A 16,152-nucleotide genomic window follows, 5' to 3' on the forward strand; every position below is an offset into this window, starting at 1 on the left:
ACCTATCAGCCACGCCATGGGAAAAAGATGAGGCTTCCATAAAGATGTACAGCCTTGGAAACCCTACAGGGCAGTTTTACTCTGTCCAGCCACTCCTCAGAAGGAAGGTTGGGCAATCTACTTCTGTAGTGATACTGCCTCGGAAACCCAAGGAGGGGTTACTATGAGTCGGGTCCGACTCCACGGCACATAACAACAACAACATGGGGTCACTATGACTCAGAATTGACTCGACGGTAGTGGATTTGCTTTTTGTGGTATAGCATCCTTCCCAAAATACTGGTTTATATTCTTGAGTCGATTCAGACTCAAAGCAACCCCAGGTCACAGAAGAGAACTCCTCCATTAGAGCTCCCTAAGTCTTAGGAGCATACTGCCTAAGGCACTTGACTGCTAACCAGAAGGCTGGCGGTTCGAACCCACCAGCCACTCCTTGGAAGGAAGGTTGGTCAATCTACTTCCGTAGTGATACTGCCCTGGAAACCCAAGGTGGGTTCACTATGAGCAGGGTCCGACTCCACGGCACATAACAGGCTGTAACCTTTACGGGAGTGTATCACCAAGTCTTTTGGGAGCTCTGGTAGCATAGTGCCTAAGGCGCTTGACTGCTAACCAGAAGGCTGGCAGTTCAAACCCACCAGCCACTTCTCAGAACGAAGATGGAAGATGGGGGCAATCTACTTCTGTAGTGATACCGCTTCAGAAACCCTAGGAAGAGTCGCTATGAGTCGGTCGGACTCCACGGCACATAACAACAACAACAACATGGGTGCTTGTTTTTTTTTTTCTCCAGGATAAAGTTTCTAAGTAACTACTTGGATGTTAAAAGAAACCATCTTGCTACCTCCTACAAAGCTTGCTAGGACTAGGCTTTTCCATGTAAAAGAACAAGAAGCTAAAAGGAAACAACTCCAGTTTGCTCCCAAGGTCAACATCGCCTGGCCCCTAAGTGTCCCCTTCGGGGCTTGTTCCCTCTAATCTTCAAGGCTGAACACCGCCAGAAAAGCAAGCACAAGTCTCAAGCTGCAGTGGAATTAATTACAAAAGAATTAGCAACTCTGAAAAAGACCCGGCCTGCTTTTGTTTCCCTACCATGGGCCTTCCTGCAGAAAAGAAAAATCAACACTCCTCCACTCAGTGTAAATGTTAATTCTGGCCACTGCTTCCCTCAATGTTCTTGTGGGGAACAGAGACGCTTCACATAGCAGCCTTGAATAGTTAGTTTGTATCAAATACTTGTTTGAGCCTTTTGTTTCCTTGGTGTACTTACAAAGGAACTCTGGTGGGATGGTCGCTCTGCTCCCAGTTTTCATAGACACTCCTTACTGCAATTGCACAGCTCTATTTCAGGGGCCCCCCTATTCTGAGGGAAAACTATGTTGTTGTTAAGGTGCCCGAGTCGTCTGACTCACAGCGACCCTGTGTCCAACAGAACAAAACACTGCTCGGTCCTGCACCAGCCTCAGAATCCTTGCTATGCCTGAGACCATCATTGCAGCCACTATGTCAGTCCATCTCATTGAGGGTCTTCCCCTTTATCGCTGACCCTCCACTTTACCAAGCATGATATCCTTCTCCAGGGAATGGTCCCTTCTGACAACATGACCAAAGTAGGTGAGACACTCTGGCCATTCTCGCTTCCAAGGAGCATTCTGGCTGCACTTCCTCCAGGGCAGATTTGTTAGTTCTTTTAGCAGTCCATGGTACTCTTCTTCTCCAACACCACAACTCAAAAGCATCAATCCTTCTTCAGTCTTATTTATTGTCCAGCTTTCACATGCATACGAGGCGACTGAAAACACCATGCTTGGGTTAGTGGCACCCTAGTTTTCAAAGAGACATCTTTGTTCTTCAGCACTTTAAAGATGCCTTTTGCAGCAGATTTGCCCAGTGCAATACATCGTCTGATTTCTTGACTGCTGCTTCCATTGGCGTTGATTGTGGAACCACGTAGTATGAAATCTTAGGTAACTTTAATCTTTTCTCCATTTATCGTGATGCTGCTTATTGGTCCAGTTGTGAGGATTTTGTTTTCTTTAAGTTGAGGTGTAATCCATACTGCAGACCGTGTAGTCTTTAATCTTCATCAGTAAGTGCTTCAAGTCATCCTCATTTTCAGCAAGCAAGGTTGTATCGTCTGCGTATCACAGGTTGTTAATGAGTCTTCCTCCAACCCCGATGCTGTGTTCTTCTTCATAGACTCCAGCGTCTCAGATTATTTGCTCAGCATACAGATGAATAATATGGCAAGAAGATACAACCCTGATGCACTCCCTTCCTGATTTTAAACCATGCAGTATCCCCTTGTTCTGTTAGAACGACACATCCTGGTCTATGTACAGGTACCTCATGAGTACAATTAAGTGTTCTGGAATTCCCGTTTTTCACAATGTTATCCATAATTTGTTATGAACCACACAACTGACTGCCTTTGCATAGACAATAAAACACAAGTAAACATCTTTCTGGTAATCTTTGCTTTCAGCCAAGATTCATCTGACTTCAGCAATATCCCTCATCCACAGCCTCTTCTGAATCCAGCTTGCATTTCTGAAGTTCTCTGTCAATAAAATCGGGCAAGGTGTTCATCAGGTTTGTATCCTTTCAACATGCATGTTGAGCAAATAATCCAAGAAACTGGACTATGTGAAGAACAACTCAGCATCAGGATTGGAGGAAGACTCATTAACAACCTGCAATACACAGATGACACAACCTTGCTTGCCGACAGTGAAGATGACTTGAAGCACTCACTGATGAAGATCAGACTGTAGCCTTCAGTATGGATTACACCTCAATGTAAGAAAAACAAAAACCTTTACAACTGGACCAGTAAGCAACCTCATGATAAATGAAGAAAAGATTCAAGTTGTCAAGGATTTCATTTTACATAGATCCACAATCAACACCCATGGAAGAAGCAGTCAAGAAATCAAACTATGTATTGCACTGGGCGAATGTGCAAAGGAGCTCTTTAAAGTGTTAAAGAGCAAAGATGTCACTTTGAAGAGCAAGGTGCGTCTGACCCAAGCCACGGTGTTTTCAACATCCTGATACGCATGTGAGAGCTGGACAACGAGTAAGGAAGACTGCAGAACTGATGCTTTGGAATCGTGGTGTTAGCAGAGAATACTGAAAATGCCATGGACTGCCAGAAGGATGAACAAATGTCTTGGAAGAAGTACAGCTGGAATGCTCCTTGGAAGCAAGGATGGCCAGACTTCATCTCTATTGAGTCATGTTGTCAGGAAGCTACAGTCCCTGGAGAAGGAGATCATGTTTGGCAGAGGGCAGATGAGAAAAGGAAGATCCTCAGTGACATGGATGGGCACAGTGGCCCTGATGGTGGGCTCAAACACAGCAACGACCGTGAGGCCGGCCCAGGACCGGGCGGTACTTTGTTCTGTTGTACACAGGGCCACCATGAGTTGTAACCCACTCCATGGCACCCAACAGCAACAATTTAAGAGGTTAATAGGACAACCATTACAAGGTATGTGGAGTATTGGAAACTGCTGTACTCTTTGTGATTTTTCTGTAAATAATGTTAAAGTTTATAGATGAGTGGTAACTTGGTTTATTTTGTAAACACTACTTCAGTTACAACAGCCATAACAGCATTACTTCCGCAAGCGGAATGAACCATGAACCGAGATACACCATATTGCAGTTCCAGCTATTAAGGGGACAGAGAAAGACAAATGGTTCCCCTTTCCTTATTCCCACGTGAAAACATACCAAGTGTCCATGAACTCTGCTGGAAGAAGTCCACATCTCCACCTTTAGAAAGGGAAAGTCTAGGGGCCAATGATAATACAAAGCATTGCTGGAGAGCTGCCAAAAGGAGTTCTGTGCCTTAAGTCGCTAGAGGAGATTTTTGCTCTCAAACTCTGAACTATCTGGTTTACACTTTATATTTATCAAACTCTTAAGTTTAAATAACATCATAGTACTGAATAGTTTATAAATGTTTATTAAATGTAATTTTTACAAAGCAAGTATTAATAGCAAGAGGCAAAATGTTTGCAAAATAATGTACAAAAGTAAAACGCCTTAAGGAACTAGCAACTCATTTTATAACATCAAACTGTCCTTTCTACTTTTACACTTTCTTTAGAAATAATTTATTGCCAATCCTGAACTAAAGCACTGACAGAAAAGAAATTTACAGTATCAGATAATGTGCTTATTAGTTCCTGGAAAGTTATAAAAAGACAGATGTATTAAAAAAAAAAAAAATCCTGAACCGCATAACTTTTCTACAGAGCAAATATAAATCATGTTTTGTTAGGTACAGTAGGAGGCTGTTACAAAATACACGTTTTGGTAAGGCTTTGCGTGGTTAATGAGCCCGCTCCACAGTGGAGTAGCACACAAAAGTCATCTAAAACATTTTGCAATCCTGCTGTCAAGTACGAGGTAAAGAAAAGGTAAAAGGCATAGTTGGTTGCATTGTTACATATACTTTCCAAGAATTCATCTCCACTCCCCAACCCCCCTTTTTTTTTCTTGGTACCATCAAGCAAGCATGATTGAGGACAAATTCATCCCTTATTATGGCAAAAACATTATCAACAAGCTCTCTAAATACAAACGAAATCACATTCCAAGTAGCATACTGCTATCCGGAAACTCACTGGCTGAGAATTTATGCATAGTGGGTCCTAGTATGCTTCCATCTGGAAACATCCATCATTAACCATCAACAGCAGATTAGGATAGGTTACAAAATCTCTATCACTCCAGAAAATACTGTCCCATCATTAATGCTTTAAAAACAATCAATGTTTCATATAAGCGTTGACATCTAAACCCAGATGTTTTAGGCTTGAATGCCACAGGGTAAACACATTTATTTAAATGCTAACTACACACCCAAGTAGACATAGCAATGAGTAGTGGTACAAACGATGGTACAAATAAATGATGTTAATAACCATGTACAATCATAAGGGTAATATGTACTTGAGAATACTTGAAAATGTCATCAACACCAACTTGTTTAAAATGTTCAGGTTTAGATTTATACTTCAACCTCTAGTATGAATTTATGAAGCCCTAACCTCGTACCATAAAACAATGGGTATGTACTGCATTGTCCGCTTCACTTAGGATGTGCAGACGTAACCACACCCACTCACTCACAATCTCGCTTCCTCATGGTGACCAGATTGGCTGGGAAGCCAACCCGTATCCTATCACTAAAAAAAGAAAAAAAGTCAGTACTTTGAGTCAATAAGTACAACACAGGCTGCATCATCTGTAACCAATGAGGCTCAAGCACTGAAATGATGAGAGACACAAAGTGAGGCAGCTCTACCTCCGACTTCCAGCTGAAAAACACGTGCAAAATCTGTTTGTGATTCCTCAGAGAAAAAAAGAAATGAAAAAGTAACAGAGTGACTTTCTCTAGATTTATTAGGGAGTTGGTTACAAAGGTGTGGCTGGGCTTTACAGGCATGATTTCATGGATTCAAACAAGAAATTCAGAGTTAACACTGATAACCTTCTCATTACATATACAGAAGTAACATTGCTACAAACTGCAATGGAGAGATTTCCGATTCAAATGTATCATTACATAAGGAAAGCACCAATTTAAGGCTTCTTAAATGTGATTTGAGTTTTTGGACATAATAGAGCATAACGTGGTAACTTTATTCGTCATATAAATAAGGCATAACCGGGTATGTGTATTAATGCTGAAAATACATTTTATCAAAAGCATAAATACAAGTATTTGGGTATACACTGAAAGTTAAGATTTACCCATTCTCTTACAAAACCTATAGGGCACAGGATTTCGACTGACTCTAACTCAGTACTTATCCAAATTATTTCTGGTATTAAGGTACCTTTAACTTTGTTCTACTTCACACCCACCACTACCACCCAATTGAACAAGAATTTCACAGATTAACCAGCAATCTTCTTAAAACAAAACACTGATTTTTTTCACTCCACTTTGCCATCTTTGCTTGAAGTTTACTCTGTAGCTCTCAACTGCCCTTTCCAGATAATAAAATGGAAATGAACGTTCCAATTTAATAAAGTATTTGGCAGGGAACAATAATTCAGGCTACTGTAAGTAATATTTAAGTGGCAGATATATACCTTGAATTATTTCCATCTTCAGAAAACATCTGACAAAACCTTTTCCCTTAAAAATCAAGCCCCAAGTCTGTGTTGTTTTTTTGATTTACAAGGCAACTTTGTACTGTGTAAATTTCTTCAAGGTCACTGGAGACACTTTAGTATTTCTTAAGAATGAAAAGGGAAGGCGTTCAGGCTTAAGAACAGAATGCAGTAGAGAATGAGGCACATTTTTATTCCAAAACATAACCAAGAAAACTTAAAAAATAAAAAATACTGAAAAGACATTAAACTTACTTTTTTTTTTTTTAGAGAATGGGGAGGGGGGACTGGCACAGTGAAAATGAAAAGCACCCTTTCAATTTTGTGCCTAAATTTCATTTCCCTCTTCATACAGTGGCACTTCAAAAGGATCTGGTTTTCATGCTATAGGTTTTAGATGCCTTCAAATGTTTTAAAAATACAGTATATAAAAATGTGTCTAAAGTCTTTAGACTGAACCTTACAGTTCTACTCAAAATCTACACAAGTCTGGCATTAAATGTACATAATTTACTGCCTAAAAATATTTTCTAGACTATCTTTTAAAAGAATATTGACTCTGAGACATCATACATATCAAGGAAGAGAATCACAAATGCCAACAATACCACCATTATCTATTTGGTATTTATAATTTCTGGGTGGTAGCCAAAATGGGGAAATTTGGTGATTTTTGCTTGGTCAGGCAGTACTTATGGTTCATATATCACAGATATTAAGTATAATTTAAGACTAAGTTTCCTCTTTACATAGGGAACTTACTCGAGCCTTCACTGGAGTCAAATACTTGACAATTCAACAAAACTTTTGGCTAAATTTACATGTAGACTCGCCAGTGAAAAGTCTAACGTTACTGTGCACATACTCAGAGATATTCACTAGCATGGAAATGATGCTAATCCTGTGAATTTTAACAGTGTATTCTTTTTGGCAAGAAGCACTTGGTTACTGAAACATGCATTAACTATACTATGCACACTTGCATTACGATGTGGGCTACATGTCTACAGCTCATGTGTTATTAACACGTGAGATACTGGAAGTTACCAGGTATATGATGGTGGTGGGACGTCAAATGCAAGAAAGAAGGTATGGTAAGAAAAATCCCTGGTTAGCTCACTGGAAAGCCCTACCCTTAAACCCAGCAGGAGAACAGACCCAGCACAACTGTCTTGGAAAGGCTGGTGACCCATAATGCTGACTCATCTTTCAAGGGCTTTCTAACCAATAAAATACCTGAGAACAGTCAGCTATACAGTAAAGTGACAGATATCACAGTCTTAATCACAATTTTCAGGAAAAGGAGAAAGCTGTCAGACTTTTCAAACTGTCACCAGCCTTGAACATCTGTTTCTCTAAATCCAATTCTAACACTACATACAACCTACAAGACAGTATCTTGACTACTGCTAACCAGCCATCCTGATGAGTTCACCACAGACGTACCTGCAATCACCAGGCTACTTCACAGGTGCACCCTAACTTGGTAAGCAGTGAGGGGAGGCCAAAGGTAACCGACTTCAGGTGTGAACTAAAGAACTACTATTTATCCTTTGAAGTATTCTTAAAATACTTAAAATGTACCTCAAAAATTTATTTAAAAAATGCACATATGGCATCCTTTAGAGACACACCAATGCCTAGGAATCTTGACTAAGGCCTTCTTGAATATTTAACAGGAAAATACTGCCCTTGGCAATCTCCAAAAAAAAAAAAAAAAAAAAATTCCATAATGCCACAGTCTGCAGTTGATGGGAATGGACAGGTGAGCAAAAGATGTTTGCGATGCTAACATAGTGATCGGCTACAGTGAAGACCCAAATCACCTGGGATGGGATTTAAAAGATGGAGGATGAAACATGACATCCTGGGAAGGCTGCATCGACTCGGGAAGCTCTGCTACCAAGCTCCTGCCGTTTTCAGTCGCTGCTTGGGCAGAACGCTTCACATTTGGCACGTTAATTACAGGGTAATTAAACATGTAAAAGGCAAATTATATTTCCCTCTTCCCTTCTGCTCAAAACATGTGCTTGCCTTCTCTGCCCCCCATACCATCTGTGAACTCTTCTTTAGCATCATACCAGAAATCCTTATGTAAACTTTAAAACATGAACAACATCACCTTCAGAAACCACAGACATTTCAAAAACAAAGTAACTGCTGGGTGTACAAGCAACTAAGAAAACACGAAGGCTTACTCTGTGTAAGCCCACAGAATGGTATCCCTTAGATCAGATATCTTTCCAATAGCCCTTTTTGAAACAGGAGGTCACCTTAAAGACAGGCAACTAGTGTCACTGCTGTGTGTAAGGCAGACAAAAGACAGGTTCCTTCTGCTGGTTCTTAACCTCATACAAGTATCTGAGGACACCGTCAGTACCGGGCACTCCAAGAGAATTCCGTCTGAACACTGGGAGAATGTAAGGCCTGAAATACACCTAGTCTGAGGTCGTCAGGAAATTACAACTTGACTCAAGTGGAAGCCACAGTAAAACAGATTCAAGCCTGAACGTCAGCAGATATTGGCAATGTGTTATTCAGCAGCTCTCAGCCACAAACCAAAGTCCACAGAAGAGGGACTAAGATTTCCTACAAGTTAAACATAGAATCAAGATGTTTCTAATTCCTGTTGTAAACTGCTATTTTAAAAAACAAACAAAACAGAAGACAATCAAAAACACAACAAGATATTAAAATAGCAAGTCTTTTGTACATCACTGGAGCATAAGCTGCTTGAGGTTGTCATGAAGAATAGTATCCTTCACATCACGGAAAACAAGGCGGATGTTTTCCGTGTTAATAGCAGTGGTGAAGTGGTGGTACAAGGGCTTCTGCTGCTGGTCCCGGCGTTTGTTGCGGAAACACTCCACCAGGAATTTTTGGACGTCTCTTAAGCAGTGGGGATCCCCTTCAAATTCTAAGAAATAGTCTTTGATGCTCACAATTTGCACTTTCTCCTCAAGCAAGTCTGTCTTGTTTAAGAAAAGAATTATGGAGACATTGCTGAAAACCCGGTTATTGACAATCGTTTCAAAAATGTTCAGAGATTCTGTAAGGCGATTGGTGAGCCGGTCTTCCATGAGCACCTGGTCAAACTCACTTGAGGAAACAAGGAACAGTATGGACGTCACACTGTCGAAGCATTCAAACCAACGCTTCCTTTCCGATCTCTGACCCCCTACATCAACCATTTTGAAAGGAACATTTTTGATTTCAAAGTCATACTCATGGATGCCTTTGGTGGGTCTTCTGGCAAGCAGAATATCTTGCTGTGATGGAATGTAATCCTAGAAGAGAAACGCATTTGTTTAGACCCAGTCAATCAGAAGTGATTAGAGACTTTAATGTAGTATTTACAGTCTAGCAAATGGATAGGTCAACACACTTTTCTGATAACGTTAAAGTATCAATACTATTACTATCATTCTCATGAAACGTCAGGATACATCACAATGGTAGTATACAAAGACTGATTCAAAATCCATGCAAATGACCAGCATCTACGACTTTCTTCGCTCCTGCTTTACTACTAACCAAACTGCAGCCGATGTCTACTCCACTAGCTGTCTCCCCCGACCCTGCTGGAGGGCCACCTTCACTACCACCCCCCACCTCCATCAACTCTGAGCTCCAGATCCATCTCCTTCCTGGTCACACAGTCCCCTTTTCCACACCTGCTCCTTGGTCCTCTATTACAAGCATAGGGTCTGACGTGCCAGCTCACAAGGGATATTCCCTGTTCAAGGCTCTGCCCATTCAGCCCCTGACCCATCCTAACCATTCTTTCACCGTGGCTCCCCCTTCATGACTTGGAACTTCTGCGCTGGGTCACTCCGCGACATCACTGCTGCTGTATCCCATGTGGTAAGCACTCTTAAATAATTTTACCAGATATACTTTAGGGTACTTTAGGTTTGTTTCTAGGGTGCAGTTCGAACAGCTTGTTCCAGCTTTCTCACTTGCTGACACTCACTCTGAGTGTCATCACCTTTGCCTATGGAGTAGAAACGACACCGCCGGGCCAGCCTGCCTCAGAGGTCTGTCTGTTACAAAGACCAAGCGCTCCTCTCTGTGAACAGGATCAGTGACCTGTCAGACCCTGAACAAATGGCAGACGTGACTCTCACGAGCCACTGGCTTCCCCCGGACAGCACACTTCCCTGTGATGTAACCGGCCCTTTCTTCTCAGTTTCTTATTTGTCCAGAACTCCGACACAGCTTTTTGGTAATACTGAACAAAAGAGCTTTTAACAGCATCATTTAGGTTACTTCCAATTTTTTTGCTGCAATTAAAATTCTCATACATGTGACATTTTTCTTCTTCTGGGTGATTTCCTAAGACTAAATAACCAGGAATATGATTATAAGGTCAAAGGTTATGATTATTTTGATGACTGATACTGGACACTTACTGTCAAACTGCTTTCCAGAAAGATGGTACCGGTGTGCGGTGCCATGTGCATCACCTGCTTGAAAACATGCCAGCACTGACTTGGTATGTATCCATATTTTTCAATTTCCAAATTCCAAACATAAAGCTCTTTCGGAAGCTGAAGGCTAACTCACACGAAGCAGAGTACAGTGGAGTGATTCCAAAACCAAACCTAACTCACTGCCATCAAGGTGACTCCAATTCATAGTGACCCCATCAGGTTCCCAGGCTATAAATCTTTATGGAAGTAGATTGCCCCACATGTGCCTTCTGCAGCGCAGGCTGGTTGGTTTGAACCACTGACCTACTGGTTAGCAGCCAAATGCCTTATCCACTATGCCACCAGAGCTCCTTAGTGTGGTGACTAGAAGTGTGACTTCTAGAGCCAGCTTCCCACATACCAGTTGTGTGACCTCAAGTCTCTTAACTGCTCTGTGCTTCAATTTCCTCATCTGTAAAGTATAGGAAATAACATCTATAGAATTCCTGTGGGAGCTCTGGTAGCATAGTGCCTAAGGCACTTGACTGCTAACCAGAAGGCTGGCGGTTCACACCCACCAGCCACTCCTCGGAAGGAAGATTGGGCAATTCTACTTCCACAGTGATACCGCCTCAGAAACCCAAGGAGGGGTCGCTATGAGTCAGGTCCGACGTGACGGCACATAACAACAACAACACAGAGTTCCTGTGAGCCAGAATCAACTCGATGGTGGTGAGTTTAGTTCAGTAGAGAGGTCCTGTGAGGATTAAGTGAGTTAAATGGGCAAAGAGCTTAATAAAAACCGTGTCTACAAATGGTCTATGTGATCAGCTGTGACCACTGCATCTACCATGACTAGTGCCCACTGCCACCACCAAAGCATGGAGAAGTGAAAGGCTGGAACAGCAGGCACCATTCCACTGAGTCTCTTACTTTTAAATGCTCATCAGTTGTTAGCACTTGACAGCCTACTGACATCCAAGCACAACATACGCAATACAAAAACTCATTTGCTTCCTCATCAACTCCCCTAAGTCCAGTTAGTTCACTTTCCTTTCTCCTTCCTGCCTCACCAGCAATGCCAACGTGCTTTAAGTCTCCCAGTCCCCTTGGGCTCCTCCCTGTCATTTCCTCTTTCGTATCATATCCTGTCATCTCCTTCGTCTCTCTTTCTTACACTTACCCTCTCGTCTTTACTCCCCCTGCCCCGTGTTGTATCATCTCCTGCATGGGCCACCATCTATCTCCTCACTGTTTTTTCACCTCCAAGATCTCACACCTCTTGGACCTGTCTCTAAGCCACTCTTGGCCTCCTGCAGACTAACTCTGCTGTACCCTTGCTCCAGAATTTATCGTGGGCTTTTACTGTACCAAATCCAAACTCTGCTGACTGCTTTCAGGGTCCTCCTTATCCGTGGTTTTTGGGTATCGGCAGACCCTGCACTGTACTGCACACTCACCACAGGGCCTAGTGTTACAAGCTTCACTTCTTGGTAACATTTTATGTCCACTCATTTGTCCAACAGTGCAGGTGCAATGACAGTGCAGAAAAACCTATGGCACCTTCTAAAAATCTGTGCGAGTTAGAGCCCAGAACTTCCCGTGTCCTTCATCAGGCAGACGTGCTTCTTCAAACCGAACACCTCCAGTGTCTCCCATCCTGGACTGCCGCACCTTCTCTTTATGTACCTAAACCCAACCCATCCTTGGGCAGCTCAGGTTCATGTACTCCTACTGACTAGCTCCAACTTCTCTGGCCAAAATCTCTCTCCACTCTATGAACTAATATTATTTTTATGATCTGTATAATTTAACTGTCCTCTGCTTATTTTATATCAGTTTTGTCTCTGTCTAGACTGAGGTTCTTAATGATAGTGATCAAAGACCAAAACAGCTAACACCCAGCATTTACTATGTGCAAGGCACCATTCTAAACACCTACAGACTTATTTCATGTAACTGTCCCATAATCCTATGAGATTGGTTTTCTTACTATACCCATGTTATGGATGAAGGGGCAGGTTTAGAGAGTCAGAATAACTTGACAGCAAGTAACAACAACAAGGTCACACGGAGCCAGTCCATGATGGAGCTGGGATCTGAACCCAGGAAGTATGGCTGCAGACTCCATGTCCTTGATGCTTGTGTCAACTTCCTCCCAGAGGGTCATGGGGCCCTGCACAGCGGGGCTCCAATGGCACTGGGACTTCATGCATGGCAAACACGCAGCACAAAGCCAAAGTAAACCAGATGCTGTTGAGTCCATTCTAACTCATGGTGATCCCATGAGTTCCAAGGCCTGCATTACTCCACAGGGTTTCCAAGACCATGATCTTTCAGAAACAGCCAGGCCTTTCTTCTGAGGCATCTTTTGGTAGGCTTGAACCACCAACCTTTTGATTAGGAGCCCGGCACTTAAATATCTGCCCTACGCAGGAACCCAACAGAGGCCTGTTTTCCCTCCTTTAAAACTACTTTCGGAGCACAGCTCTTTTTCCTTTTCATTCCAGCTATGCCCTCAGAATTGTTCTCACCATGGTGACTAAGCAGCTGCTATGAACTAACTGGAACTGGCCTAAAGTCACTCACTCAAAAGCTATTTTTTCTTTAATTGTATCAAAGTTAATTTATCAGTTTTGATAACTTACAGTTACATAAGATTTTACATTTAAGGGAAGCTGATTAAAAGGAATGCAGGAACTCTTTTCTTATATTTCATTGTGCTTTATGGGGAAGTTTTCACAGCAAATTCATTTCCCATTTATCACTTTCTACACAAACTGTTCTACGCACGGGGTTCAATTTTTGCACTGTCTTAGCGTTCTCATCATTTCCATTCTGTCTGTCTGTTTCCATGGACTGTGCTTCCCTGACCCTCCCTGCCGTCTCATCTTGGCTTCTGGGCAAATGCTGACCGTTGGCTCTCATATGGCTGATAGTTTATGGGACTATTACCCCATTTATTTTATAAGCCAATCTACTATTTGGCTGAAAGGGGACCTCAAGGGGACCTCCAGGAGTGGTGTCAGTGTCCAAACTACCTGTTAACTGTCACTGCGCTCCAGCCACTGCCATTAAGTACCAAGAACTCAACTTTTCACAATAAAGAGATAATGTTCTCATGGAAAAAGGTGGGTGAAAACCAAGTAAACCTAGAAATGAAGTAGTAACTACTGTACTAAGTGCAATAAAATGGCTGAGGTGAAGCAACAAGAGGATCTATTTTGAATGGCATGTTCAGGGAAGGTCTCTTGAAGAGGTAAACTGAGAAGAGGAGGCCAAGTCAGCACGGTTTGGATTGGAAAACATGAAATGATGCTCATAAAATTAGAGTTGATCTACTAAGACGGCCCTCCATTTGGCCTGTATTTACTTTTTAAGGCTTAGAATCTGATCAGATAGAAAAATGCTAATGAAATAGGACTTAATACAAAGTTTTACTGATGTGGACCGAATGAGTAAAAACATAAAATATGGAGATCCCAAGATGTGGGGGGCTGTGCCTCCAAGAAACAAACGTACTGGCTTAATGGCAGGCAAAAGCGATTTAGAAAAGCAGAGAGCAAATACAAAAATAAAAGATGGTCCTTTCCCACACATCGTACATACACGATCCTGCTACTTTTCTACTTCCAACAGACTTCACTTCAGGCATTCCTTCAGTTATGTATATAAAATTAAAAATACACATCAAAACTGTCAAAAGCCCATATTAAAACACGTATATAAAACAGACACTAAACAGAGATTTGCTTTACAGGGAGGCAAACAAGCCTGTGGCAGGTTCCGCAGAAAACAAACTGCTCCAGGGCCAGGGCTTTCAGACACTTCCCAAGCAGCCAAAGCCTTTCTTCCGATGAGCTCTTCCGCAGAGTCCAATCCACCGAACAGACAAGTGGAGTTGGTCTGCCTGCTGTGCAAGGCGTGGGGCTCGGAAACCAGTGCCAGCCACAGCATCGGGGAGCTGCTGGCTGAGGGTCACGCTACAGGGAAAGAAGAAACTCTCCAAGGAAGACCCTTTCCCACACATCAGAGTCCTTGGATGACTTGCAGGAGCGAGCCCTCCAACACTGTTGACACAAAGGATCATGAACTGGAAAACAGTGCTGCCAACCTTTTGAACTCATTCAACCCACTGTGCCCTTTCTGTTTCTATTTGCAAGAATAAAAAAAGATACCAAAGCTTAACAGGTAGTGTGCAATCTCATTTTCAAACATAAGCGTCTTTCATAACCAGTTTTACTTTCATGACAAAGTGGATGGGGCATTTCTGGAGGGAACGGTAGTGACCGGAACAGTAGAGAGAAAAAAGCAAAGGCTCCCAAATGAAACGTTAAGAATACGGTTTCATTCAATCAATCAAACAAAATCATTCAGTAGTTTTAGCTACTCTTCAGTCTAAAATAAGGCAGAAAAGGGTACCACAATTAGAAAAAGGGAAAAAGCAGATAGCCTAACAATATGCCTACATACTCGGACAAAATGTCCTACAATGAAAACATCAATACCCTGACTACTGCTTTCAAATGGCAACAAATGCAAACATTCCACTTAAAAACTTACTTGTTCTCCAAGTTTATCCAAGTTATCCAGGAAATACTTTACAGATTCACCCTGAAAACAAGGAAAAACAAAAGAAGAAGAATACATATTAGGACTTAGAAATAGATCTTACTACAACAGTTTATATTATACTGTCTGGTCAAACACTTAACCCAAACATACTCGCTTAGTCACCAACTGCAGACTCCTCTGTTCCAAGCATATGGAAACTGCCTCTGCCTTGAAATGCTACCTCTGAACCCCAGTTAATTTCACAAATGCTTTACAAACATGATGCCCCAAGTGGCCATCTGCTTGTACAGAGCGCATGCTTTTTCAGGAAATTTAGTTTGTTTTTTTACGTACCCTAGGGGAAAATGAAATTAAAAGATGATAACTAGTGTCGCGGCAAACATAAATCTACAACCAAACTGAATTTTGTTGACATCTTTCTATCAAGTGTACAGTAAACAATGATATCTTCAGAGATTAGAAACAAGGCAGAAATGATGTGAGAACACTGCATAAAAGACTCCACCAACAGGGGGACAGACACACCTTGTGTGGAAGGCGTTCGGCTCCCCACCTCCCACAGGTCCTCCTGCCCTTTCTAAGACCTTGCCTTCTATTCCAACCTTCTCACCTGTGTGGGAACACATTCCTCGAATGAAATATTCGACCAGAGGACACACAGATCAGGGGGGAGCCACGGGAAAGCAGGCATCATGTCTTCAGTTTCCCAATTCTCTCTCCCCACGTTTCTTTCCCACTGGATTTCTACCACAAAGTGTGCTTCCCCTTCCTGAAGCTGCCACCCACGGGCCTGCAGTGCTTCCCAGCGTATAGGGAATCGCCTCAAGATCTTTTAAAATTGCAGGTTTTGACAAAGTATATTATGTGAACTGCTGTATGAAAAGTGAATTTACTCTGTAAATCTTCACCCACATCAAAATAAAATTAAAAAAAAAAAAAAAAATTGCAGGTTTTGATTTAGTAGGTCTGAGATGGGGACCCAGTTTCTGCAGTGCAGGGGCTGACCAGGACTACGCTTTGAGTCACAAGG

At 42.1% G+C, this 16,152-nt stretch overlaps 1 protein-coding gene across 1 annotated transcript in view; it reads right to left on the minus strand.

Annotated features, from left to right (window-relative positions):
- Nucleotides 1–8,849: 8,849 nt before the first annotated feature.
- The window catches only part of GNA13 (G protein subunit alpha 13), a 62,819-nt gene continuing 55,516 nt past the window's right edge, over nt 8,850–16,152 (minus strand). The window contains exons 3-4 of the mRNA XM_007959700.2: nt 15,111–15,161; nt 8,850–9,422 (exon numbers count right to left, since the gene is read on the minus strand). Coding sequence (XP_007957891.1) covers nt 8,850–9,422; nt 15,111–15,161 — 624 coding nt within the window. The remainder of the gene's footprint in view (nt 9,423–15,110; nt 15,162–16,152) is intronic.

Source organism: Orycteropus afer, unplaced genomic scaffold (assembly GCF_000298275.1).
Source record: "Orycteropus afer afer isolate SDZICR_OR568_19922 unplaced genomic scaffold, OryAfe1.0 scaffold00018, whole genome shotgun sequence".
Classification (NCBI taxonomy): Eukaryota; Metazoa; Chordata; class Mammalia; order Tubulidentata; family Orycteropodidae; genus Orycteropus; species Orycteropus afer.